The sequence below is a fragment of the Falco punctatus genome (genome assembly GCF_963210335.1).
Source record: "Falco punctatus genome assembly, chromosome: 22".
NCBI lineage: Eukaryota > Metazoa > Chordata > Aves > Falconiformes > Falconidae > Falco > Falco punctatus.
In genome coordinates this window covers 59,735-87,629 of record NC_137602.1, presented here as the reverse complement: position 1 = coordinate 87,629, position 27,895 = coordinate 59,735, and the positions used below count along the sequence as shown (strand labels likewise).

At 49.0% G+C, this 27,895-nt stretch overlaps 1 protein-coding gene across 4 annotated transcripts in view; it reads right to left on the bottom strand.

Moving 5' to 3' along the window:
- LOC308056028 (leucine-rich repeat and fibronectin type III domain-containing protein 1-like protein) overlaps positions 1-3,185 on the bottom strand; it is a 57,168-nt gene extending 53,983 nt beyond the window's left edge. For 2 of the 4 annotated variants that reach the window (XM_080370787.1, XM_080370791.1), the window contains exon 1: positions 1,122-2,845. In XM_080370787.1, the coding sequence (XP_080226913.1) occupies positions 1,122-1,441 (320 nt within the window). In that variant the 5' untranslated portion in view covers positions 1,442-2,845. Of the gene's footprint in view, positions 1-1,121; positions 2,846-3,069 lie in introns of those variants that run through there. The other 2 variants (XM_080370789.1, XM_080370788.1) reach the window with 2 other exon arrangements.
- Positions 3,186-27,895: the final 24,710 nt, after the last annotated feature.

Here is a 27,895-nt window from a genome sequence, read left to right as displayed (position 1 = left end):
ATCCCGATTTGGGATCGGCGCACGGCGTAGCTAAAGCCAAACCATGAAACCCAAGGGCAGGCGCTCACTTTGCAACGATCTATCAAAAATCTGATTTTTTTTTTTTTTTTTTTTAACTCCCTCGACAGGACAAGCAACAAGGATCCCGTCCCAGAAGAGAGGGCAACTGCAGCAGCAGGAGCAACGAGGGGCAATCCAGTTGCAACCAAGCGATGCTCAAGCAGGGAATAAAACATTCCTTGGCCCACAGCTTCGTTTCGAACATCATCACCTAAAACTCCTCTGCGGTGAGGGGTCAGTTAAGATCTCGCGCTTTCATATCTTGCAGATGTAGTAAGAAAGGTTCAGCTTTTGTCCAGCCACCTCCTACATCATCCCAAGACTCCAACCAAACAAGGTGCCAACCCTAAAAGCCACCTGCATCACCCTCATCGGAGCGTCCAGCGGCTCCTTGCAGCATCCTCAACCTGGGTGCACAGAAATTATTGGGGGAAAAAATAATGTATCTCTCTCCAGTCACCAAATACCTAATTATTTCAAGTAGACTGTATATATATATAATTTTTTTTTCACAAAGGAGGGAGTAACCTGATCAGCCCGATTGTACCGACAGGCCAAGAAGCTGTCACCGTGCCATTTCATTGACAGTCTGCAGGAAAACCCACTCCAAACGCCCACCACCAGAACTGGTGAGTAGAAACTGGTTGAAAGAGATGGGAAAACTAGAAGTTCCCTGCCTAGTTGTTGGGTTATTTTTTCGGCACCTTCTCACGAAAAAGAAGCTTTTGCCCGAAAGAAAAAAAAATTTTAAAAAAATGCAGGTGTTAGGACAGGGAGTTTTTTTGGTAAATTCCATTTTGGAAAAAAAAAAAAAAAAAAAAAGGGTTTGTTTTTCAGGCCAGCTGGAGGGTTAACATGCTGCTAACCAACCTAACCATTTCCCCCAACAACAACAACCACCACCCCACATTTGAAGCAACACCAAGAACTCTGCAGCGCACGACCACCCGCCCCGACCTGCACGTGCAAACAGTGTGAGACAACCCACTGGCAGCGCCGCCGCCCTAACGATGCCCGTAACTCATTAAGCCCACACCTGCCACCTCCAAGTAGGACGTTACCTCCCATCCTCAATGCTCCACTTATTTCTGACGGAAGATTTTGAACAAAAGCATCGGCGACCCCAGCTACGGCGATGGGGGGCTTTCTTCAGCCGTCCCTTGCACCGCTGCAAGCCTCGGGTTATAACAATAATGTGGCCGCTGGTTAAAAAAAAAAAAAAAAAAAAACCAAACCAAAAAAAACCACCCCACAAACATCCTGGCAGCTCAGATTTACCAGCCCCAGCAGCACCAGCATAAAAACCAGGTAAGGAATAAGATTTATTCCCCCCGGGAAAGCGTGGGTCCAGTGTGCAGCATCTCCATTCCCACGTGCGCATGGCGGAAAGCAGGCGCAGAACGAGCCCTCTCGCGGCAGCGCATCGGAGAAAAAATCCTCCAGCATCAGACAAGCCGGCAGGCAGCGGAGAGAAAATGCTGCACTGCCTGTGGCGAGGCAGGCGAGCTCAGAGTCGCCTGGGTTACCAACCTGGAGAATCATACAGAAGGTTGAAAAAAATATAATCTCTTCTTAAATCATGTAAAAGGCGGGGGGGGATAATGGCCATCTGCCCGTTAATTATCATCATCATCATCCAGGCACAATAAAAAGCAGAGTGTTGAGTGCAGCCTCTCTCTACTGCTGCTTTATCTTTATATATATATTTAAAAAACAAACAAACAAACAAACAACGAACTACAGAAGGTATTTTTAAGGTTTCAAAAGAGAGTAAGCACTCTGCGTGCTTCACGGTGAGAGTTTGTACCGTAGCAGCAGAAGAAATATAAATATATGTATAAATCCAGCTACCATAGGAGATGCGGGGGCTCTTTTAGAGCAAACCCCTTTGCTAAAACACAACCCCATTTGCAAATTTTCTGTGCAGCGAGGCCCCCGGCCCGGAGGAGATGCCCCCCCCACCTTGCTCCAGCAAACTCAGCCCAGCTCGGCGCAGCTTTTTCGGTGGCAGAGAGTCACCTCGGTCAATGACAACGCTGTCACCCTTGCCGGGGACGCTACACGCGACGGCAGCGCCCGTCGCGCCCTGCCAGAGCCAAGGAGCCTGGAGGGTTGGGGTGGAAGGGTGGAACACACGTTGGGGGGTTAACACCGGTTGCCGTCGCCAGCTCGCCGCAGCCTTTGCACCCCTCCGAAAGGGCACGCCGTGCTCAGCACCCTGAGAAAAAAACGGGTGGCCACCCCAGCAGCGGGACGGTGCCATCCAGGCACCCCCTTCCAGCAGCGAAGAAGAGGAAGGGAAATTAAAAAAAAATAAAATTAAAAACCGAGGAAGAGCGAGGTGAAAGCATCGGTGACCATTATTTCAATGCCTCCCAACTCCCCGCGAGGAAGCCCGTGCCCTGGAAAAACCCGCTCCAGCCAGGTGTGCCGCAGATGCCGGGGATGGATGCGGGTACCGCGGGGGGCTGGCGCCCACCTCCCCCTCCGTGGGGCGAAGCGCGACAACCCCAACGCGGCTGCGGAAGGCGCATCCGACGATGACACTGCAATTTATCAAACGGGGAGGAGGAGGAGAAAAAATAATAATAATAATTATAATAATAAGCGATGAAAGCACAGCTGCGGGCCGGTTGCCACCACCTGGGTCTCGCCCTGCCCGGCGCTGGCCGCAGGACATCAGGGCGCCGGTGATGCTGGGATGCTGCTGGGGGGATGCTGGGGGGATCCTGGGGGCATGCTGGGGCCGGTGATGCTGGGATGCTGCTGGGGGGACCCTGGGGGCATGCTGGGATGCTGCTGGGGGGATGTTGGGGCCGGTGATGCTGGGATGCTGCTGGGGGGAGATGCTTTTGGTGGGACGCTGAGATGCTGCTGGGGGGATGCTGGGATGCAGCGGGACGCCAGGGGAGCGCGGGGAAGCCGGCGCCCTCCTCTCCCCACCGATCCCCCCCCTTCGCACCGCGGCGACCCCCCCACCCCCCCCTCCCCCGCGACCCCCCATCTCACCTCTCCCCCGGCGAGCCTAGAGGGGCGGCGCGCCCCGCCGCGCTCCGGCCGAGCCCCCGCCGCCCATGGCCGGGGCCGCCCCCGCTCCGCCGTCCCCCGGCGGAGCAACCGCGCCCGCGGAGCCACCCGCGGAGCCGGCGGAGCCGGGCAGAGCCGCTGCCGCAGGGGCCGCCCCGCCCCGGCTCCGCGCAGCGGCGGCAGCGGAGGAGGAGGAGGAGGAGGAGGAGGAGGAGGAAGCGGGGGGGGGGGGGGGGGGAGGAGGCGGCCCCGCCCCACGGGCGCAGCCCCTGTGCGGCTGCAGCCCCTCCCGCTCAGTACCGGGGGGTGGGACCGGGGAGGGGGGGAGCGGTACCTACTGGTACCCCCGAGCATCCCTTTCCGGCCGGTGGCGCGGAGCTGCATCCCCCGGGGGTGCGCAGCCTGCAGCTGAGGGATTAGGGCTGTGCGTTAATTGCTTGTTAATTACAAGGTGCTGGCCGGAGCGGGTATTTAAATACAAAAAAAAAAAAAAAAAAAAAAAAAGGAAATAAAAGCTCAAAGCGGGGTTAAGTGCCTTCCTTTGGTACCGGTGATGCCTGGGGGAGGCTGGGGGGGAGGGGGGGGGAGAGGTCGGTCTTTTTTCCAGAGGGATCCGAGGGGGAACAGCCTCAGACTGCACCAGAGGAGGATTAAGTGGGATATTAGGAAAAAAATCTGCAAAAAAAAAAAAAAAAGGGTTTTTGAGCACTGGAACTGGCTGCCCAGGGGAATGGGGGGGTCCCCATGCCGGGGAGGGATTTAAAAATATATAGATGCGGCGCTAAGGGATGCGCTTTAGTGGTAGATGTGGCAGAATTGGGTTAAGGGTTGGGCTTGGGGACCTTAAAGGTCTTTTCCAACCCAAACGCTCCTAATTTCCTCGTCTGGTCCAGACCTGAGACCCCCCCAGATCATCTCATGGGCTTGAAAGGGCCAGACTGGCTCAGGCTGTGATTTACACCTTGCATTAGGTCACGGTGGGCTGGTTGGAGCGTCCTGGTGTGGTTTGTGGTTTATGGAAGTCAAGGAGTGCGTGGATGCGGCCAGGTGGTCCATAGGGGTGGCAGCGCGATGCCGAGTGGACCCCCCTGGTGCGCAGCATTGCTGCTCTTCTGCTCAGCCTCTGGTAGTGAGAAATCACCTCCCATCCTCACGGGTGTAAAATGTGGGCATAGGTAGTGAAATCCATGGAAGCAAGGAAAAAAAGGGGGAGGAAAAAAAAAAGAAAAGAAAAGAAAACCTTGCAAAATCCTTCCCTTGTGGAATGTTTAGCCAAAACAACAACAAACTCTCCAAATCCTTACTTCACCCCACAGGATTTTGAAGTGTGATGGATGGGGAGACCGTGTTTTGTGGTTTTTTTTCTTTGTTTTATGGTAGCACCTTGTCCGCTGGCATGGCCCGTGGCTCATTTACTAAATAACTTCATTAGAGGAATCCAACCGGCAGTGGAACGACTCCATCGCTGCCCTGTAGACGGTTTGGGGAATGAAACCATTGCTGTCTCGCTGCTCTCCCATGACTCACGTCTTGATAATACCCAGTACAAAAAAAAAAAAAAAAAAAAAATCTGGAGATGTGATTCACGCTCCTGAGGAGGCCGGAGTAGGGCAGGCTATTGTATTTACAACGAGTAGCATCTTCCCCTTTGCGACGAGAGGTAGCCGTGTGCTCGCACATCAACGTTTTTTTTTTTTTTCCACGTAGAGATGCTAATGACTCTAATCTGTGTATGCATGATGTTAATAACTGCGCAGGGGATGCAGCTTCGGGCTGAGATGAGAAGTCCCCCGGCATGCATGGAGGAAAACTGGGTCTGAGTCTTCTCCTGTTTGGAGAACGCGTGTTGTATCTGATTAAGTCGTGGCAGCAAGTGATTTTTCTAGTTTCTGTGTTGAAGATTCCAGAGCACGAAGGGGCTTGTGCCTCCGTCTCCTCCTTCCTGCAGCGACCCTCTGCTGATCGCCTCCGTCCAGCGTTTTACAGTGAGTTTTAAGCCGCTTTATGGGCTCTTTTAGTAATTCTTTAATAAATCCTGAAGGAATTTGCCAGTGGGGAGGTGAGGGTACAGCGGGTGGGTCAAGAAGTTGAAATTGTTGGGTTTTGTTTCCCCTCTCTTGATAAATTTTTCCCATCCAGTAAGAGACTTCTGGGTTACTAGACTTCTGCAGCCTGACAATCTTTTTATTATTATTATTATTATTATTATTATTATTATTATTTATTTATGTTGTTGTCTTTTAACGATGGCATTAGGACCGTATTCTGGCTTCTCTGGGAATAGACCACCACTCTGCCGCGTTATTCGTGTGTTAACAAGGGGTAAGGAGCCTTCCCTTTCCTCTGTCTCCCTCTGATGCTCAAGGAACTTCTCCTGCTCCATCTCCAGCTGTCTCAGGGACTTTGTAGCCCACCTGGGTACGAGTATTTTCACCTCCACGGACCAGAATCGATGCTAGAACAGTGCACTTAACTGGGCATCCTTTAAAGATGCTCCTCAGCCGCTGCTCTCCCCATCTTCTCGTTCCCAGGACGGGAATTTTACGTGAGGCATCGTGTGCTCCCAGGGCTGAGGTGGTTTTCACGACTCTACCCTTGGCCATCCCATGGGAATCCAGGCCAGGGATGCTCAGTCTTGGTTTGCATCGGGTATAAGCATCAGGAGCCAAGGTGGTTTCTCCCAAAATTTTCATGAGGAGGGCTGTGCACAATCGTGCAGCAGCTCTGGGACAAGGAATTTCTGTTTGCTGTTAATCTACAGCTTGAAACACCGGTATGGGGCAACAACAGCTTGGCTGCCACCCAGGGCTCTTGGTTGCCCTCCCCTTTTTTTAAGTACTTTGCTCTAGTTTTCCAACTTTTCACTAAATTGGCGGTGTATCTGCCATGTTGGGGCATCTCATCATGAGGAGTAGCTGCGGTGGAGGACCCCGCGCGTAATTAACGCCAGAGCGATTTCCATTGGCTCTGTCAGTCTCTGCAGGACCTGACAAACTAAATGATGTCAGCTGGGATAACAAATACAAATGCCAGAGAAAATGAGCGCGCTGCCTGTTGAGGAGCCGCAAAACCCATCTTTCTGGAGGGCTGGGAGAATCTGATAAGGAGGGAGGGGGGTTGGTTTCCAGCCTCTCAGCGGAAAGGACCAGGCAGGTAGAGTTTGGTGAACCCTTCCTGAGGTCAGGACCACCAGGTATTCTGTCTCGACGGAGCAACCCGTTCCTCGGGTGGAAATCCAGATTACGACAGCAGGCGTGGCAGTGGAGATATAAGGCATACCTTCGTAATGGGAAGGGGCTGGGGGACAGTCAGAATCATTTGTACCCTACAAATTTTCTTCCTGACCTGTTCTGGAAGCGGAAGGTTTCCAGCGCGTGTGGAGTTGACCTGCAGTGGCCCTTGCTCGCCACCTTCTCCGCATTGTTGGGTGAGGAGCAATGTGAGTTGGTGACCACCCGAGGTGGCGCTTCCTGGAGGGGGGACCCTTGGGAATGGTTTTGAGCTTCCCAGCATTCCAGTACCCGGGATTAGCTCTGATCATGTTCTCCACCCAGTTCCTATTTCTCATACTTCTGGAAATTATTCTGCAGAGAATTTGAGCCCTTTTCTTGAGGCTTTTCTGACCTGTAGATGTGTCTACACGCACCTCCATGTTTGTGACCCGAGCGTGCAGGGGGAGCATCGTTAAATGCTGCGTGGAGAATAAATGCTGCTGAAAAGCTGTTACTTTTAAGTAAGAAAATTAAGAATTCCACAGTATATAACGCTCCACGTGTGGATATGTGAGGTGGTGTGGTCCTACATCGCTGTTTGAAGGGGGCACACGGTGGAAGTGACTCAAACCTCACAAGAACCCTCAAAATCACAAGAAAAAGTTATCTGGGGGAGCCCCGTTGGCGGCACTTGCGTTTGATGGCGCATTCCGAATTTAAGGGGCTTTATTGCAGAAACGATAGTAATCAACTGCAAATATCTCGCTGCAAATAAGGGCTGCCGGTGCCCCAGTTTTTCCTTTCGAGGACACTGGTCTTCCTCGGGAAGTGGCTGATTGTGAGCTGCAGGGGCAGCTTGTGGTTGTGCTTTGCTCGTGCTAGGATGAGTCCGTGCTTGGAGCGGAGGTGCTGAGGGGTGGTGGACCCACACCAGGTGGTGGTGGACCCGTGCTGGGGGTGGATGCTGGACCAGAAAGCTGTTGCTGAATTGCCTTGGGACCAGCCTGCATGGCCCCCATGGAGTGTGGGATCAGCACGGTCACCGTGAGCCAGGTGCGCGCGGTTCTGGTGGGATCCCGGAGCTCGGTGTGGTCCCGGCGTGGAGCTCATCCCCAAAACCGCGGTGCGTGACCCTGATGCAGCTGCATATTCAGCTCTAGGCTGATCCTGCCATGAAGGGCTTCTACCTGCTGGGCATCTGTGCTAGGAGAGAGCTGGCCTATCGCCCATAAATCACCTGTCATGTAATTGTATAGATAAACAACGTTCACCACCTGCCTCTGAGTACATATGGATGCCTTGGAGAGCGTGGTTTGTCGGAGCAATTTGGCTTCTTCATTGCACGCAGCAAATTTCCACCCTGCTCGGTTCGCCTTGGTTCCAAGAGCTCATCTCCAGCTGAGACCATTTCTCGGGCAACGTGTACGGAATTGCACGGCGAGGGAGGGCGGCCGCTGATCTGACCCCTGGAATAGTAGGGGAAGGTGTGATGTTCTTACCACGAGGTGCTTGCGGCTGCCTTTGCCAACCCGCCGGCTTCTTGCCGGGAATTTCAGTGGCAATTGCTGCCCGGCCGTGGCGTAACCATGTGGATTTGGGGATGAAAGCGAGTGTGTGGCAAATCCAGGGCCTTGGCAGCAGGCGGCACAAACATCTGCGTGATGAGCCTCCAGGTAGGAAAAATGCCAAGGGAAGGGAATGGGAGCAACTCCTAGGCACAATGGAGCGTGGATGCAAGAAGACAACTTAGGAATTGCACAGACAAACGGCTATCCAAGTGCAGTTTATAGCTCCTGACTATCTTTTTAAATTTAAAAAAAAATACATAAATATTATTTTATCTTATTTTTAGAAATCTTTGATTACTACAGGCTGAGGAGCAATCCTTCCTTGCTGGTCTTCTTTGTAAATCACACAGCCAACCTCTCGGTTGAACCCAAACCAGCTTTTTGTGGCATCGGATCGCCTTTAAAGCTGAAGGTAACAGAGTTAGACACCGGCTTTGAGGTGCTGGGGGTGCTTTGAGATCGGGCTTTGCCCCTTGCCTCGCTCCTCCGTGGTTCCCTCAGCCCAGCGGACCCGCTTTGCAACGGGTGAAGCCAGGATCCGGTTTCACGGGCGCCGTCCGATGGGAGTGTGGACACGTCTTTCCCCCCTCCAGTTGTGTGTTGCCCTGGAATAAGACCAAGAAAATACGTCTCCGTTAATGTCTGTAGGCTTGGAGGTATCTGAAACCGGGAAGAACCGTCCGTCTTTCTTAGAGCTGCAATCTTGAATTTATTTGCATCACTGATGACTTCAAAATTAGAAGCTGTTATTGGCGTCTGGCTTGTCGGAGGAGAGCAGAGACTGCAGGGTTGCAGTTCCTGTATATTAACGGATTTGGGGCTCAGCGGCAGCAGAGAAGGTGGGATTTTAGCTGCACAGGAGGAAGGCAGCGCAGGATTTTCAAATGCCTTGTTCGTGCCAAAACGTTCTGTTGGCATCGGTGCGGGAGAGGTACCCAACGTAAACCTTAAGTACTCGTCAGCTTGGTTCTTGCCTGTGGAAAAACTGCAAATTAGGCCCCTCGGTTTAATAAACAAACCTTTGATGGAGGAGCAGCTAGGCAAGGTATTCTTGCTCAAAACAAAACAGACTCCCTGCTGGAGAGACCTGGGGAGGTAAAAGCACATCAGCGTTCTTGCTACAAAGGAGGAAATTCCACAGCTCAGAATACCTGCAATAAAAGCAACATTATTATTTTTTTTTCCTTGGGTTTGTTGGGTTTTGTTAGGTTTTGTTGGGTTTTTTTCTTGTTTGTTTGTTTTGTGTGTGTGTGTGTGTGTGGTTTTTTTTTTTCCAAGGCTTTTGAGTGGGTGTAAGTGCCTTCCATTTTTCAGAGGTCTTGTTTCAATATCTGGTTGCGTCTGACCCTCGGAGGCACGCTCCGAAGCGCGGCACTGCGAGTGCCTTTGTGCCTTTAATCCCTGAGCATGAGCTGGTTTAAACTCTGCTCTGCATCCCTGAAATAAAGCAAGAGGGGCTTCAGGCAGCTGCTTTTGGGGGCTGTACCCCTCCTCCTGCGGCGTGAGGGGACGCTGGTCCAGACGGAACAGCCAGGTCTGGGTACCAGGTTTAACTCAGCCCCTCGGCGCCCGCTCTCCATCAAGCCTCAAGTGTCACTGAGATAATCAGTTGCCTGCTCACTCCCCGAAAGCTCGGGGAAAGAAGATTTAGCGAGTCTTTTCAGAAAAAAAAATACTGTTGCCGTGCCCGCAGGGCTGCCTCCTTCAGCTACTATCAGAACGAGAGCGGCTTTTTGGAAATGCGTTGTGACACCTCCGTCTAGAGGGGGCTGGGTATCGTCTCCGTCTTCCTGCATGCCATGGATCACCGCCGATCACAGCACCCTTCCCAGCTTTGAAACATTGCAGGTTTGCATGCCAGAGGGGGAGTCTGAGGGTTCTTCTGAAGCGCCTGCCCAGGACCTGATCTGGTCCCCTGAGTTTCCACTTAATCCCTTCTTACCTTGAGCCCTGGGATGCTTACGCTGTTCCTAAGGCAGGATGATGCCGAACGAATCGGTTGCCAAGCGTTCCCTACTCCTCTTTTTCCTTTGGTGGCTCTTTAGGAACATAAGGAGGTCAAGAAATACCTTCTGGTCCTCTTGAGCATCTCTTTTCTGACCGCATCTGCCTCTCCTGGCCTCAGCAAAACCTCTCTGCTTTCGACGAGAGGCCTTCTCTGCCTACCCCGATGCTTTATTTCCTCCTAGGAGGAGGCAGGAGTTGGCGTGGGGCTGGTTGAAGAATGTCACGTCCACACTAAGCATCTCTTTTAAGTGAGGGCATCACTTTGCTTTTAGAAATGTTGACTCTTATCAGCCCAGTCTAATAATTCAGTTGGTCTGGAGGAGTCTCTGCTGTAGCCAGCAATTCTTCTTCATTGCCGTTTTCCAAGAAGATGTTGGAAAAGGTTCCCAGTGTATTGGAAAAAATAACCAGGTGACCGTTGAAACAATCATAAAAGATTACATTGTTCCTTCTGTGGAGGATCTCGGGTTATTTTGCAACGCGCTAATGAAGATTTGCTGCCTGGGCTGAGGTCGGCATTATCCACGTCAAGAAATAAATGTTAGCAGAGAATGCCTTCCCTCGCCCAGCATCTCCGGAGCCTGTTCTTTTTCTCTCCAGCCAGTCAATCCTGCTGGAATTGAGTTTTGATGTGGACCGGTCTCCAGCCACAACCCAATGGATGCTTGGCCTTCCCCGTCCGCTCCGAGGGTCCCCAAGAGCTGCTGGAGCATCGCCTTCCTGAAGCGGCGCTACCTCCTCCAGTTGCGCTGGGCTGTTTTCTTCCAAGAAATATTTTCTCCTTCTTGGCATCCCAACGAAATGGCAGCTCTTGCATCCCAGAACTGGTCCCTGCCCTGCTAATGGGAGCGTGCGACAGAGGCACCACGAGGTCGCTAAGGCGGTCCAACCACTTTAGACCCCCGCCCAGACTGTTCCTGTTGTTCTAACCTTCTCTGTAGTCCTTGCTTTGCTGCTGGCACTCTCTCCAACCCGTTCCGTGCTATTGGGATGCCCTTTTCCCTTTATTCTTTATTTTTCTTCCTTGTTTCTCTCATACTGAGATTTGTTAGAGGCTTTCCAGCCATTCGGTTTCAAGGCGGTGTTTTCGATTGCGTTTTTTTTGATATTTTGGAGGATAAGGCTTTGCAAGAAAAATACCAGAACTGATCTTAGACTTAAAAAAAAAAATATTTAAAATTTCAACTTTCAAGATGCTACCAGTTAGCACCGTCCTGCTGCACGCTCGGCGCGCGGGGGCTGCAGTTGGTTACCATGTCAACCTTGGAATGATCCTTTTTTTTTTTTTTTTTTTTTATTTTTATTGAAAGGAGAGAAGGTAGGTACGTGAAGTCCATTGATCTTGCTTGCCAACACCCTGCCATTGTATCGAGCCTGGGGATGTTGGGATGTTCACGGAGGATTGCTTCTGTATCCAGCCGTTGAGCTGCATCGCTTCTCCGCTGTGTTTCTTTGCAGGGGACGGCAGCGGTCACCAGGAGGGAAGGCGATGCCACATGAAGACCAAATCGGCAAAGTCTCTGCATGCACACGTGATCCTCTTTCTCTACGCCTCTTCTAGACCAGCTGATGCTGGTAGTGATGCAGGTAAATCGGGTCCAGTATGGACCCAAGGCGTTGAACAGTGTCTCGCGTGGCTTAGATGAGACTTGAATTGCTTTGCCAGGGATTTATTTATGTAGAGCTGTTCGTGACAGCGGGGCTCTCCTGAGAAGACCCACCGCTTTCACCCTTAGGTTGTCTCATGGGGATGCTTGGGTTTTTTTAATTCCCCCTGGAAGCATTTTAACTGTGTGCCAGCAGTGCTGCAGATTTTATTTTATTTTTTAATTAGCTCTTGGGTGTTTCCTCTTCACTGTGGCTGCCTGTGTTTTGCTGGGACAGCAGGAAGGAGACCTGCTGGGGAAATAAATATCAGGCTTTGGTTTTGTTCCAGAAGTCAAATTAGGTCTCTTAGAGTCTTCTGAGCGATATCTGAGGTAGAGGAGCACCACCTACCACAACGGGACGAGCGTCCAGTCTGTGACATCTCCGTATCAAACCCATTTGTAGGGGCTGGTTGGTTTGCCCGTTGATGGCAAAGGCTTTGACCGGGTAACCAGCACCAAGGTGATGGCAACGACGCTGAGAAGGCAGGAGGAGCAGAAAGTACTCAACATGCTTTGTTAGCGCCGTTGAATTCATCATCTCCCTCAGTTTAACGTGTCGAGCAGTATATGCAAGCACTGCCAAGAACGTCGCGTTTGGCTTTCTGGCGCGCCCCAACGTGTCGAATATGGCAGAAGCAAAACAAACCGAGGATGGGATGGAGATGTCGGAGCTGGAGAAGCCCTGGGTAAGTCTGCTAATGAAATGCTTCTTCTCTTGGCTTGGCTTCTGGCCTTGGATGGGAAGATGCACCCGAGGAACATCACTTAGGGAAACGTAAGGGCAAATACCTGGTGTCTTTCTCCACAATTCATCTTGCTGTGGTCCTTGCTTCCAGCGTGATTACTGACATAATAATTGACACTCAACGGCTTATCCAGTCCAGCCTGCTCCAAACACTTGAAATCCGGAACGCGGAGACAAAAGAAACCCCCCCCAATTTAACCCATGTTTTAAATTTGGCTGCTGCTCGAAAACTGAGTTCATTTTCCTTCTGTGTTTGCTCAGACGCGATCTGTCGCATCTTCCCTGCTCGGGTAGCGATGCCTGTGTGGTTTGTAGGCAACAAAGCAAACATCTGCAATCGCGGTGACAGGGATTTCTTGTCTCACAGCTGGAAATTTGCTAGTTAACTCTCCTCTAAAGTCACGAAATAATTCAAGAGCGGAGTTGACTGAACTTTTCCCTATTAAATTCCAGCAGTGCCCAGCCCAGCCACTTCCACCTGCATGGGCAGCATCAAGATTAATCTCGCATTATTGCTTATAGCCCAGCATACAGCCGTGGAGTCCGCACATGATGAATAACACTTCTCCCTGTGACGGGACTAAGTTCTCTGACCTTTTGCTGTTGAAAGGCAATAACAAGTTGTGGGTTGACCCTGGCCAGAAGCTGAGGTTTTTGGCACTTTTTCCATCAAGTTGAGTTTTTAATTCCCTTGAAAGCCGGCTGAGCTCTTTGCTGCCTGCACCGCTACGTGCTGCCTGCTCCAGTTGACTTGACGAACGACTCGGCTGAATTTTGTAAGACCTGTCCTTCGTAATAAAATCATACCTGGTGACTAAAGGCGCTCTTTAATAGGAACTGTGTCGGTACAGGATTGTGCTGCTCCTGCTTCTTCCCTAACAGCTGTTCCTTAATGTTCATCCAGGCTGCTGCTGACTACGACTACCCTCCAAAATACCTGAGCTGTACCGCTATTAACAGGTTTATTTTCCCCAGGCTGTAATAAAGAAAGGCAGCAGCACCGTTACCGGCAGCCTTTACATCCCCAACATTAATATTTAAATTCGCTAGCCCCATTACGTCCTTCTCCAAAACCTGCTCGTGTTTCGGAGGTGACTTTGGACGTGTGGCATCACTCCGTGCTGCGGTGGCCTCGGAGGACCCGGTAAAAGTTTAGTGCATCGTGGCTGGCAGCAAGATTTTGATTTCAAAGGGAGCAGGGGAAGCAGCAGACACGATGTTTGGGAGCTCTGTTCTGCTGCGGCGAAATAGCCGAGAAGTGGAAACTCATCTAATGCTTCTCCGCGGAGGGCGCGACGGTTGTGCTGATGGGCAAGTCTTGAGGCGTCAGGCCCTGCCGTATGCGTACAAAATTTTTAGATTAGGGATTTTAGAAATATGCCTGGGGATGCTTCCCTCTGTCCCCTCTGCAGTGGCTAAGGCAGAAGCAACCTATTCCCCCGCTGCTGAGTCACCATGTTAAAGCCGGGGGATGAAGCAACATGGGCTCCCGCACAGGCAGCGCCGTCTTCACCGCCTCTCATGGCTTTTATTTGCCGTATCGTGGCGTTTGTCTTGATTATCAGATGTGCTGCTCAAAATAAATTCGGATGTGCGTTGGAATTTTCCCTCTAATGCTGCCCTGGAGCGGTCAGAAAGGATTTACAGGCTCATGCGTCAACCCCGGAGCAGGCGAAATTGTCTTGAAATGGGATTTTTGAAGTGATAATCTTCCGTCTCAATGGAAGCTGTTTTAATTTTTCTTTCAGGGAGCGAGGTTGGGGGCCTGGTGGTGGCATATTGTGGCTTCAGTATTTAAGTAACACTCAGGGAAAGTAATTGCAAACACTGCTTGTGCCAGCAATTCCAATCAAGTAAGCGTTTAAGGTATTAACTGCTGCACGCATTGTGCTACTGTTCTCATTCTTAAGAGTAATATGCTGGAATAATTGGAGAAAATCATTAATTCGGTCCTGGTTATTATTTTTGAACAGGGTAGGACTTGCCTGAGGACAGCGGGATGGACAGACGCGCTCCAGCGAGCAGCTGAGTATTTCTGGATGTTATCTTCCACCATCGGGAGACGGGGACCGTTCCTGAAAAAAAAAGAAATAAAATCCTGAAGAGGAAAAAAAACAAATTTGCAAGATACCGAATAGGTCTGGAAAGGTGGGCTTGTAATTTTTGTCTTGTTGGTGACTGGGGCTAGAAGACAACCTGGACAGAAAGGCAACCCACCAAGAAAAGCTTAGAAAGGGTGGTGGGCTACAGCTTTAACTTGGTTTTTTTTGTTGGTATTTCAAGGATCAGCTTGTTCTCATTATCGGCAAGTTACGTCGAGTGAAATTGCGGGGCCGTTTGCTGAGCTTAATTTGCTTTTTTTTCCCCCGACTAAACCCATGGTTCCACTACCTTCCTTCCCTGGATGCTTCTCTTTCATTTTATTTTTTGGTCGCTTGGTTGCACCTCACCTCTTGCCTGCTTTTCTTGCTGCCTCAGTCGTCACCTCTAAATGCCACGTTTTAACAAAGCACCGAAAAAATGACTTTTTAATAATTAAACCAGCTTGAAAACGTCACCCAAATGGAAGCGACAGGTGGGTGGATACTGAGGAGGGGTTGAAATAATGTTCAACTCGTTCGGTTTCAAGGTTCTGTAACGCAATATCATTTAATAATACGGTCTGTCAGTTTGCTGTAGAGAGGTGGAAAAAAAATCCAGAGCTTTCTTCCATGAAATACAGTATGGCTTGCTTCAGTGGCAGGGTGGGTTTGGGTTTTTTGGGTTTTTTTTTTTTCAGTGTGAAGTTAACACCCCAAAAAAAAAGAGAATTTGGGAGCAAACTTGAGTTCCTTTGCAAGTGGAAGGTGGTGGTTCTGGTGGTGTCGAAGGCTTTAGGGTTCCCCATGAGCGTGCGCGGTGCCTCCTCGCCTCTTAACGCTCTCCACCCTCTCTTTCATCCAACGCATCGATGAAAAACGGCAGCTGGGGAGAAGGAAAATCCTTAGTTTTCATATTATTGCAGGTCCCAAAGCCACGCAGTGACTGGACGAGGGGGATGGTCTTGGAGAATGACTTTCCTGGGGCTGCTGTTGAGAAGAAACAGTGATGATCAGTAGAAAACTAAGGAAAACCTGCACAAACTGTTAAGATTGGAGGAGGTAAGGAGAAAAGGCAGCGGTGACAATGGTGCTTTGTGGAAATCTTTCTCTCCTGTTGATGATCTCGCTACCCACCTGCTTGGGAACGGGCATCGCAGCGTGAGCCGTGATGCCAGGGAAGGGTAGGACGCAGCCCTGCAGCCAACGTGGCTTTTCTGGTCTCGTGAGCTCAAGAGCAGATGAAGAAAAGCCACCTCCCCCCACCCGTCCCTTCCCCTGGTGCTCAGTAGCACCAACGCCGGTTGGGTTAAGGTCAAAGTGAGCTGGGGGGTGGCCAGAGACCCCCACCTGCAAGTCCCTCCAGACCATCCTGGGGCAGGATGATGGTTCCATCTCACTTGGCTGCCGCAGCAGCGACATGACCTCTATTAATTAGTTCATGGAATATTCACAGTAACGAGGTGTAAGACCCTCCAATGTGAGCTTAAAGCTCTTTTTTTTATTATTATTTCACCGATAGAAATATTGGTAGTTTGGCTCCTGTTCCATTTAGTCACTCACCTGCAAGTCTGGGAGCGAGAAGAACCGTTTCATCTTCCTGAAAAAATTAGATTTTCGTAGCAGATTACTCAGCAAGGTGTGGGACCCCGACGTAAAATGCTGGTTGTAGCTGCAAAAGGGAAGCCCAAGGGAGAGTCCTGAGAAGCAGGGAGGGGAAATTTTCTGTAGGAAATCGTGTGTTTTCCTCGAGTTCCTGGTGGGCGTAGGGATGCTGGAATCTGGACATGGAGATGACTTTTTGCTGCTCTCCCCTTTCCAATGAGTAATGCGCAATGGTTTAGTTACATTATTCTGGCAGCGTAGAAAGTAAAACTAACCCAAATTAGACTTCTGGCTCCTCTTGCACCCGGACTTGGGGCTGCTCTACCCTCCACCAGCATTTATCAGCAGGTCCTTAAGCAGGTGAGGACCAGGCTCACGTTAAACGTGTGTGCAACTCACTCTTTACGCGCTGCTTTTCGGTTAGTTACTGCGTAAGTACGGTGAACTCGAGGACTGGTAACGGGGCGCGCGTTTCCTACAGGAGGCTGTTTGATGTAGTTTGACTCTGAAAGCGATTTGATTCACGGAATAATTTAGGGGAAGGAGGGGGTGGGATAAAGAGCGAGATGCAGAGCGGAAAGACTTTCCCCCTTTTTACTTAATTATGAGCATTAGTTGAAGGAGCAATGGAAAATGGAGTTGTAAAGCCTTCCTTTCATGAGACCGCCTGATGCCCTAGAGATATTTTCTTTGCTCTTTTATCGTTATAGCTAGGATCATCTGGTATTTTTAGTCTAATAACCGCAGCTTAAGTAATTTGTATAATAGTTGGTAATAGCAGCTTATGCAAAGCAGGGACCGTATACCTTGCGAAGGAAGGATGTACTGCCCGCCCTTCTGAAGGCGAAATTAAATGGATGTCTCCGAAATAACCCAAGGAGAAGGGGATCCAGACAGCTAGACTGCCTGCGGCGTGACTACAGGTCTGCAATATTCCCGTGCCCACGGGGAGGAAGGGACAGGCTCGCTCCACCATGGAAGAGGTGCATGGTGACGTTCTGGAAAAGGCTTCCTTCTGCAATATTCCCGTGCCCACGGGAGGAAGGGACAGGCTCGCTCCACCATGGAAGAGGTGCATGGTGATGTTCTGGAAGAGGCTTCCTTCTGCAATATTCCCGTGCCCACGGGAGGAAGGGACAGGCTCGCTCCACCATGGAAGAGGTGCATGGTGACGTTCTGGAAGAAGCTTCCTTCTCCAGTCTTTGAGGGTGGTGAGAACTTCTCCTGGCCAAGAGCCGTAGTCGAGTCCGCTAGTGCAAAAAATTGTCTTTCGTGGAGAACCTCTTGAGTTACAACAGCGGGCAGCGCCTGCAGGGTCGGCTTGGGCGTCTGCTGAACACGTTCATGGTGCCCGATGGTGGAAGCTGGTCCAGATGCAGATTCTGATGGAGACCCACTCTCCCTGGGCTTCACGTTCCACGTCGTGCGGAACAGGTTCTGTAGGTCACTAGCCTCAAGCACGGGTTTGTCACTTTGGCTGATGCGTTTGGCTCTCGAGTGTCCTCCTGGCATCAAATGTTACGGGAACTGCTCTGGGGAAGCATCCAGATGGTACGGAGTGGTCCAGGAATCTTCGGCTTGCTTGTTGGTAGGTGTTCTTCAGGGTGGCTTTCCCAAGCTTGTCAAAATGGGGGTGAACATGCATATCAGTTCCCACACACGTGCTCTTTTTTTTCTTTTTTTCTTGAGTCAGAGAGCAAAATCAATAAATCTTCCCGAACCGTGGAACGTCTCATTAATATGTCGGTCCCATGTCTGGATTATATCTGGGCTACAAGGTCCTTTCTTTGATGTTAATGAAGGAGAAAACCCAGGGAAGGGGGGGTGGGGGGTGCCTTCTGCAGCAATGAAAAAATAATGCATTCCATTCTCTGCGGGCACAAAAGAGAGAATGCTTCAACCTTGGGGTCAGATGTTCACCTTTGCCCCTGAAAACGTGGAAGAAATGTCCTTTTGTTCAAGCAGTTGAGGGGGGGAAAATTCCACGTAACCAGAACAGCGTTCCTGGCGTCGCTCCTGGAAATGTAGACGATGCAAACCTGCAGAGCTGCAGATGTTTGCATTAATTCCGTGGCAGGGATCTTCATTTAAAGTCGGGGAACGCCATGCACGTGCGCAGGCTGGAGGTAGGACGCCAAAGCCATCAATCAAGTGAGGAGGGGGAAAAAAAAAATAATCCAATAGTAAGGTCAGGATGGGAAGAAATCTATTGGTGACTCTCTTCTTAGGTTTTAATTTTTACGCCACTTTTGGGGGAGCTGGCACGTTGCCTTTCGGTGTCCTGTGTAATCGCAGGGTAGGAATTTAATTTTTTAATTATTTTTTTTAATTTTGAATTTTGAATTGGAGGGGTATCTGCACATAAAACTCAGATCAGCATCCCAACGAAAGCTAAGGTTTAAAATAAAATTCGTTTAAAATAAAAAGTACAATGGTCTTAGGACATGACCCAGAACACTGAATTTGTCCCTGGTGCAAATCACACTTTTTTTTTTTTGCATGGGAAGTAATAGATGCTTTTGCTGACTTAACAGGTTTGCTGAGTGATGCGATACAACTGTAAGCCTTTTTTTTTTTTTTTTTTTTTTTTTTCCTCCCCTGGATTAATTATGGTCTGCGTGGAATCAGGATGATAAAAAAAAAAAAATAGTGGTGTGTGAGGTTTGTTTTTCATTTTTAAGCCGGTAAACATGAAGTTTCCCTCTAAAGGAAATGAGTCTAAAAGAAAATTTACAGCACTTGCATAGGCCGTAGCTTTAGGAAGAGATTCCTGATAAATGAAGTATACACAAACCATTTTTTAATCTGCCTCTTCCGACTCGATTTGTATGCAGCAGGCGTTCGCTCTGATGCTGAAGGTTATTCTATTTTTAACACCCTGCTGCTGCACTTTTTTTTTTTTTTTTTTTTTTCATATAAGGAGAGGTAAGTTCCATAAAGTACAAACTATTTGCTTCCAAATGTCAATTAAAAGGAAAGCTTTAAAAAAAACAAACAACCTTACAGGGGCAATTCATACCCCGGACCAGGCTCTATTTCTTAATGTACATTATTTTGACAGCAGTTACAGTTCTTTTCCGAATATTTACACTGCCTGTCATCCATTTCCAACAAGCTGGCTCCTTGCAAGGGTTTTGCTTCGTGTTTCCATCTTACCACTTGGTAACTCATCCGAGATAACCGCGGCGGGGAGGAGGAGGAGGAGGAGGGCAGCTCCTGCTAGGGGAGCATGAGCAAAAAAAAAAAAAAACAACGCCAAAAAAACCAAAAAAACAAATAACCCCCAAAAAAATCTCCAAAACCAACAAACCCTTGCGTTCAGTTTGCTGATGCAAGGTTTCACGTCGGGTTTAACGCCGCTCTTGCCAAGGGAGAGAGATGCTCTGCCTCGAGGGGAGGGGGTCAGGGGCTCTGCTTGCTGCTTTACGGAGAGCACGCCAGTGCCAAAAACCTTTTTGCGTTGTTCGCAGCCACGGAACGTAAAGGGAATGAAAACTAGGGCAAGGCATAGCAAGTGCCCATCTCTGGTGAGTTGCTCACTCAAAAAATGCGGCTTTGGCTTCTGAGCGGCTTTGAGACGCTGGCATGGAGGGGGGTGAGCAGAATCTGTGTTTTCCTGCGGTGGTTTGGTTGGTTTTTTTGTTGTTTTTCTTGCCCCCTCCTTCAGTGTCCTACAAAGACTGGATGGTCTGGTCTAGTTCGGGAAGAGCCCGTACCAACAGCTCAGATCCTAACACTGCTCGACAGCGTAGCCCGAAGAAATGAGGTGGCCAAACCTATGTAAAACTCCTGTCAATAATCAGAAAAATTATGTTTTTGTGGTTGTTCCCTGCTTCTGGAGAAGACGTGTTAAGCATCCCAACCCTCGTTCCCGCTACATCCACCCACTTTCACAGAATATCTTTGCTCAGGTTTTTGGGGTTTTTGTTGGGTTTTTTTTCCACTTGGATATGGTGAAGCATCTTATGATCGGTGCAAATGCCCTGTCCTGAGCTGAAGGGCGGCAGGGACAGGCTGGGAAAAGTGGTTTTTTTGTAAATTAATCCCCTTTCCCACATGCACAGAAGATGCCTGCTTAGCGCATCCTTCCCGCGCACCAGTGCAGGGCAAAACCCCCTTTGTTTTGCGTTGCATAAACTTAATTTTAGTAGGAATTGAAAAAAAAAAAATTAAAAATCTTGTTTTTTAATTAAAAAAATATTTCAAAGGGGCAGCTTCACAGCAATTGCTTATTACTTAGATTAATTAGATAGTTGCATCAACCCAGCGTGACTTACGTGGCCGCCTTGCTTTATTTCTGGCAGCACAATCCATTGGAGGGTTTAAGTCAAGTTAGATTTGCAGCTGGGGTTAGAAGTGCTGCTGGAAAGGGGGTTCCATGTCGTGTTTTCGGGATATGACCAACTTGATTAATTAGTTTTTCATCCTGAGGGATCGAGCACCTTGCTGTGGGAGATGGGCAGGGCTGGAAGAGTCACCAGGTCTGGCCAAGGTCCAGCCTACAAGACCGAATTTGCTTTTGACAGCAAATCCCCAACAAACCCAGGTGCTCCTGGAAACCCGAGAGCCCGCACATCCCGCTTGCAACAGCTACGGATTTTTATCTAATTCGCTTAAATTTCATAATGGGGCTTAAAGTCATGTGTTTGTACGGGTGAGGATGATGTTCTCTCCAGGGGTCAAGGCTGAAGGACCTTCTCCTGGTCCTCTGCTCTTATCCACATCCTCCAAACCCACCAAGGTGCACGAGCAAAGCCGGTGAGGGACCTGGACGACGTTCTTTACTTCAAGGGATTGGGGCTGCTGCTACGTTTGCAAGTGGAAGTGTTTATCTCCATCCCCCCTCTTCCTCGCCCTGCTTGCAAAATACATTTTTAATTTCATTTCTGAACGTGTACTGTCAATATTTAAAAGCTTAGGGCTCGTCTTCATTAAATAGTGATACGGACTTTTTCTTTTTGGCTTGAATTTTCTTCCCAAACACCAACAGAAGGGTCAGGCTGCTTGGATAACAGGATCTATTTTTTTTTTTTTTTTTTGAGGGAACCTATCGACCTTTTCTGAAGGTTTTTTTTTCCACCTTCCTGACATTTTCACTGTCTAAACTAATTCTGACCTCCACTGTATTTCCTTTATATTATTACTCAGCTTAACTTTGTATACTGGACCTTATGCTCTTCCATGCTGCGATGAATCACGAATTATTTTAAAGGCTAAGAAATCCTCTGCAGAGGATTTTGCAAAGGGTTGAACAGTGTACGGTAGCTCCGAATAATTATGGCTTTTCCCCCCACGTGACGGGAGTTAAACGCGTGTGTTTTCCTATCAAAAAGCCCTTTATGAAACTAAAAACCTCAAATGAACCAGTAGAAAATCTAATTAATTTTTCAGCATGCACAGAGTCCCCGGCTGGAGTTGAGGCTCCCCACCAGCCGAAAAATCAGCTGTTCCATGAATATTCATGCTGAGTGGAAATAGGAATTTAGGGGTGGGTGTCGGTCTTCGTTGACTTTGGGAAGCGTCTGTAGATGCGGCGCTGGTGGTGGCCGTCTCCGTAGAAGGCACCGAAATCAGTTATATTTTTTTGGAACGGAAAAATGTTGCGAAATTGATGGATGGAGCTGTGAGTATCCCACTGTGTTTTTGCCCTTAACTGCTTTTCATCAAAATACTTGACTTCTGGGCTTTCGACTGCTTAATATTTGGTCTTGTTGCATCCTAACGCAGTTTGGATTCCTGTGCAAGCGATGACCAGAAATATGATCCCGAAGCATTTTAGCCTGTTTATGGCATAAAAAGCCTTCGGTCTACCTGGGAAATAAGCAATTTTACAGACTAAGTAGTAAAATTGCATTCTGTATTAAATAGCTGTTTTTCTTCGGTTTAATTCCTGGGCAGAGCATCTACGCGTGGCTGAATTAAGTCCAGGACATGTGCAAACAGCAAACGCGGAGCTGAAAATCCATATTTTCATCCCCCCCCCTAAATCAATTGTTTTCTGGCTGTTGTAGCGTTCAAAGGAAATGAATTTCCAAACTTGAGGATAAAGCGCAGATACGTATATTTCTTTCTTATCCAAAAGCTCTTACCACGTAGGGCTGTGGTGGCTCACCGCCCAAATAGCTTCGTGTAGATGCTGTTGAAGGCAACGGCCACCTCGGTACGGTGTTAATAGTTAAAAATAATAAAAAAGAAGAGTTTTAAGGATGCAATTCAAGCCTGAACCATTAGTTACAGAGGAGTTTGCACGTGCTTCGCCCTGCGTGCTGCGCTGCATTTAAGCATCCGTAAAATATTCATGGTGTCAATGGGAATTGGCTTGACCGGGTCTTGACTTGAAGGGTGAACGTGAATTCACATGTTAAAATGCGATTGTTTGTTGATAACTTTAATGGGATTTAATTAAGTGTACTTACAGGACAAGGAAAGACCATATGGTCCCACTTGCTATAAGCTGATTTAACTTTTCCCGAGGATAATTAAAACCAGCTGATGCAACTGCCATATTAACGACTGCAAAAGCCAAAAGTTCTCCCTCCTAGGTCACTAACCTCACGAGCAAAATTCCTTTGGGGGATTTAAGAGTGGGTGAATCTGCGTTACTACCTGTGGTCAGTCTTCCAGGTCGTCCTGCCTACTGTTTCAGTTGGAACTCCGGTTTTTTTGATGGTAAACCCTCCTTTTTTGGTGTTGCGTGCGGAGTCAGCTCCCACCTGAACCAGGTAAGGGCTTTGCTTCGCTCTGCGCGGTATTTCTTTGCATTCAAGTGGTCTCTCGTACAACTGTTTTTATTAAATGGCTCCTTTATGTTGTGCTCGCCCTTTAAAACCAAGGATTTACATTTTGCCCAAGCGTATTTAAATTTTGACAGGATCCAGCAGCGACCCTCGGCACGAGGGGGAGATGCTGCTGGGTTGTGGTTTCTGTTCCCGTAAGAGTTTATCGACAGCCAGTTGCCTCTGCAAAAAAAATAAAAAAAAAGTAAAAAAAAATAAATGGGAGTACAGTATCTCTTCCAGAAATATCCAGTCTTGGTATCAAGACACAAGTGGCAAATCCTCTACCTCCCACGGTGGTTTTTCTTCAAAGCTCAATCCTACTTACTGTTAAGAGTGTGAGCTTTGGTACTAATTTGAATTGCCGACTGCAGCTCCTAGCCATTGATTTGCAATACAGCTCCTTCCTCTGGTTTTAAAGATCCTTTAAAACCTGGTATTTTCTCCTCTTTAAGATATGATGTGCTGTAATCAAGTCGTCTCCGGGTTGTCTGTATGATAAATGGTGCAGGTGATGTTCTTCGCATCCCGGTGCAAAAGGCTTTCCGTACGGCTGGTACGTAGATGTGGCTTTATTCCCCCTCGTCAGCCCCTCTCCCCGTGTGCCACGAGCGGGATGCTCCACCTGGATGTTGGCTTTGCTTAGGTATAGGTATACCGTAGAAGGGAACCTAAAAAAAAATTAATAAAAAAATTAATAATTAAAAAAAAAAGCTCTATAGACCCTGCTGGGAAGCCAGGACTCAGCTTTTAAAGAAGTGCTTGTTTTTTCTTTTTTCTTTTTTTTTTTTTTAGCTGTTTTTTGTAGTGTTGTCCTGCAGGAAATCCTGCCGCTCATAGTGACAGCTGTCAATCATTGAGGCCCCATCCTGCTGTTGCTGTCTCTTGGGATCCAGCCCCACGTTGCCTTAAGACAACTTCTTCCTTGTGTAATATCTTGTGGCATTTCCAGCTGTTGCCCCCTGTTTCCAGCTGTTGCCCCCTATTTCCAGCTGTTGCCCCCATTTCTCAGCCGTTGCCCCCAGTTTCCAGCCGTTGCCCCCAGTTTCCAGCCGTTGCCCCCCGTTTCCAGCCGTTGCCCCCCGTTTCCAGCTGTTGCCCCCCGTTTCCAGCTGTCGCCCCCTATTTCCAGCTGTTGCCCCCCATTTTTAGCTGTTGTCTCCTGGTTTTAGCTGTTGCCCCCTGTTTCCAGCTGTTACCTCCAGTTTTCAGCTGTTGCCCCCAATTCCCAGGCGTTGCCCCCTTTCCAGCCGTTGCCCCCAGTTCTCATCTGTTGCCCACAATTCTCAGCTGTTGCCCCCTATTTCCAGCTGTTGCCCCCAGTTCTCATCTGTTGCCCCCAATTCTCAGCTGTTGCCCCCAGTTCTCAGCTTTTGCCCCCTATTTCCAGCTGTTGCCCCCAGTTCTCATCTGTTGCCCCCAATTCTCAGCTGTTGCCCCCAATTTCCAGCAGTTGCCCCCAGTTCTCAGATGTCGCCCCCAGTTCTCAGCTGTCGCCCCCTATTTCCAGCTGTTGCCCCCTATTTTCTATTTCCAACCAGAAGGAACATGAGAAAAAAGCCTCAGCATCAAGGATTTCATGTGTCTGAGCACGGACTAGGAACACGACGCCTGGAATATTGATCACGACGCCAGCGCGGGGACCGAAACGAGAGGCATCAATTATTGCTGATACCTGTGTGTGCAGCTCACCGAAGGACCGAGTTCTTTTAACGAATCCTTGTACGAGCTGGGGAGGGGGGTGGTCAACTTTGAAATAGTTACGTGAAGTTTTATTTTGCACATGGGGAAGAGCAGTAGGATGGTTTCCTCTGCGTCTCGTCATGACATTAATGGTGCCTGCCCTGGAGCACTTGCGATATTAAGGATTTAAATAACATGCAGTGATTTTTTTATTTTTTTTTTAATTTTTTTTTTCTCTCTCTCTTGCAATTCCAGGAAGAAATAGAGAAAAATTCCAGGAAAAAAAAATGAGTACGACTGCGTTGCAAGCCCATAATCTTTTCTGGAGGTGCGCCGGCACAGCACAACATCGGTACAAAGACTTGCTGTCCTTTTGTCTTGTTTATGATTTTATCTTTTGGTCTGGTGGTGGGAAGAATGTCGTAGTTGTGGTGCTCTTGCTGCACCGTGAAACGAGAGCCCCTCTCTGCCCTCTCTGGCAGGCTTCCAAGTTTTCAAATGCTCCTTTAAATCCTAAACAGCCTCCTCTTCTTTTATTATTTCTTTCTCCCAGCTGGAGGGAGACGGTGTATTAAACAGAAGGAACAAATTGTATTTCATTGGAAAGTCACCTGCCATTTGCAAAAAAGAAAAAGTTAAATTTAAAAAAAAAAAAAAAAAAAAAGGAAGGAATCCAGCACCGCTGGAGTGTAGATCTTTGTTAATTGAAATGTCTCGAGGATATCCTTCAAGTTCTTTATCCCTTCTCGCGCTCCCCACCTTCCCACCCCTAGCTCTGAATGGATACCCTGCCCATTTAGCATTTATTTTTTGGGGGGAAAGAGGTATATAAAAGTGCAAAAGACTATAAAATCTCTATAAAATACCCAGATGGAAGGAAAATGTAAAGAAACAGATGGCGCTTTTTATAACATCGCGTTTTATGGAGCTACGGAGTTTTCACTAAAACATGCCTGTGGTACAGAGAAGCTTTCTGGAGAGCCACCCATCATCTACTTTGGTAACGAGATGTTTGTTTTGAGGAGTATTTCATGTAAAAAAAAAAAAAAGAAATTAAAAAAATAAATTTCTTTTTTGGAATGAGAAGGACTTGGTGCCAGAGCCACATGAGATGCACTCGCTGTGCGAAGTGGCCGTGGCCCCGCAGCGCTCTTTTCTCAAACACTAGCTGGCTCCTGCTGCCGTTGCTCGGGGCCCCTTGCATGATTCATCTGCTCCCTGCCAGCCTGCAACGAGCTTTGGGGATGATTTTCCTTGGCCACGAAAGGATTTTTCCCTCTTCTCGGAGGAGGGACTTGGAAGCCGGAGCCGGGGGGGGGGGGGAGGAAAGCTGCCGGGGTGGGGTGGGGTTGTTGCAGGGCAGTGGGCTCAGCTGCTGAACAAATGTAGCTGACCAGGAGGAAGGAGAAAAGGAAGAAAAGGGAAAAACGAGCGGTGTTCATAACTCTGTGGGTGTATTTCAGGGCAGCAGCAGCGCGGTGATCCCCACCTTTACCTGCTGGAGGTCACAGGACCTCACTCCATGTCTTTATACGGAGCCAGCAACTCCTGCTTGCTGTAGCATCTCATAGAATCATATTTACCAGCAACAGCCTTATTTTTTTTATTATTTTTTTTTTTTTGTAGTAGCTAGGGACTTAGTCACACTTTTAATTAAAAAAATTTCAAGAGAAGGCTAGAACTCTGAAACATGAATGATGGCATAGACAAGTTGTTCCTGCTGTTCCTACTAACTAGCAATATGTCTTTCACTAACGTCCCTTGGTGCGTCTTCCTCCCTTTTCCCTCTCCTCCATTCTCCGTTTTATTGACTGGTTCTCAGCTTTCGGTTGTTCCAGCTGCAATGTTTTAGGTGTAAGCTGGAGGCGATGTCTAACCACAGAATGGTTTGGACTGGAATGGACCTTCAAAGGTCTAGTCCAACCTCCCCGCCATGAGCAGGGATGTCTTCCACCCGATGAGGTTGCTCATAGCCCCGTCCAACCCAACCCTGACTGTTTCCAGGGGTGGGGTTTGGTCTAGGAAGACCATGTTGACCACGGTCTTCAAGCACGTTGGCCAAAGCCGGGCAGGCGGTAGCAAGACCAAAAGAAGGTTGATCACCATCTCTTCTCCTTGAGGGTCAACCATACCAGTGGTTGGGATACCAGGGTGTAACTGGCACAGGCGAGCTTGTGGCTCTGCTTGATGCTAGTTGCACTGCGGAGCCGCTCTAGAAGCTGAGGTTTCCACCAGCCTGACCAACAGCCATCTCAAACGCAACCGTTCCTCTGAAGTCACCCTTGCATGCGGGATTCATGAAGAAGATTCTTTCTGCTGCTTTGGCTCACGGTCCCCAGCTCGTAGAAGTGGCTTGAGCGATAGAAAGTTTACGTGCGTGGGGCTTGGCTTTGGTGAATTGTAGGGCAAAGCAGGCATTGCCTGCTTGGATGGGCAAGAGGACTAAGCCCTCACGTCGTGTCTTTTTTGACATCTTTGATAAACACAAGGCCAAATGTTCGGGCGAGGAGGAATTTTCTGCAGGGCTGGGCTAGCACAGCAAGCCTAACAGCTTGTATCTGTCTGCTGTCAGTGAGAAGAAACTTTTTTTTTTTCTGTTTTCTTTCCATATTCCAAATCCTGAACTTCTTTCCAAACCCTGTTCTGCTCCATCGGTTTGTTCCCGCTGTCTGTTTCCACCTGACCGGCTTCTGCCCGAGGCTAGGAAAGCCTGCTTTCATCTGGAGCTTCAAGAGAAAAACTGCATTAACTTTGGGGAAAAAAAAAAAACATCGGTCATGTCGTGGGTACCTGCGAAATTTTCATTTGCCGCCAGCCCGCCTCTCCGCAGTCGGGGCACCACCGCGGTGCTTCAGCTTCCCTCCCCTCAAAAAGCAGCTGTTGGTCTATATGTCCCTCCTACGTAGATGCTGAACTTCTAGTCCCAGGGTGCAGTTCCTCACGACGTAAAGCGTGTAGGGGTGACGTATAGCGTGAATCTGAAGTAGCTCAACAGAGATCGAGATGCTCGTCCCATGGCTGCATGAACAGGTAAGTAATCCCGTGGTTTCCTAATGTACCAGGAGAAATTTGGTCGTCTTCCTCGGATTTTTTTGGTCTTAGTCATCCAGCAGCTCACCCAAAACCTGTCCCAAGCCACGATGTCCAAGGGGATCCCCAATTTTGAGTCCACCCGACTCATATTTAGCAAGCAGACGGTGTTGATCGAGGTGGGGGAAGCCAAGGAGGTGTCCTCCCTTGGGTGGATGGGGTGGGGAGAACATCGGGTTGTGACGGGTAGCGTGCTGTGGGGAGCTCCTTGGGAGGAGGTTCCCACGGGGGGATCTGCTGCAGCATTTGGTGTCAGAAAATGATGCGACAGAGTGGGTCGCTGGTGGAGGTGGTTTTGCTGGGAGGCTTTGGAGTGGGGGCAGGAGAAAGCAGTGGAGGGTGCAGGACAGTTCTGAGGTGAGCTGGTGGCACGAGGTGCTGGTGTGACATTGGTA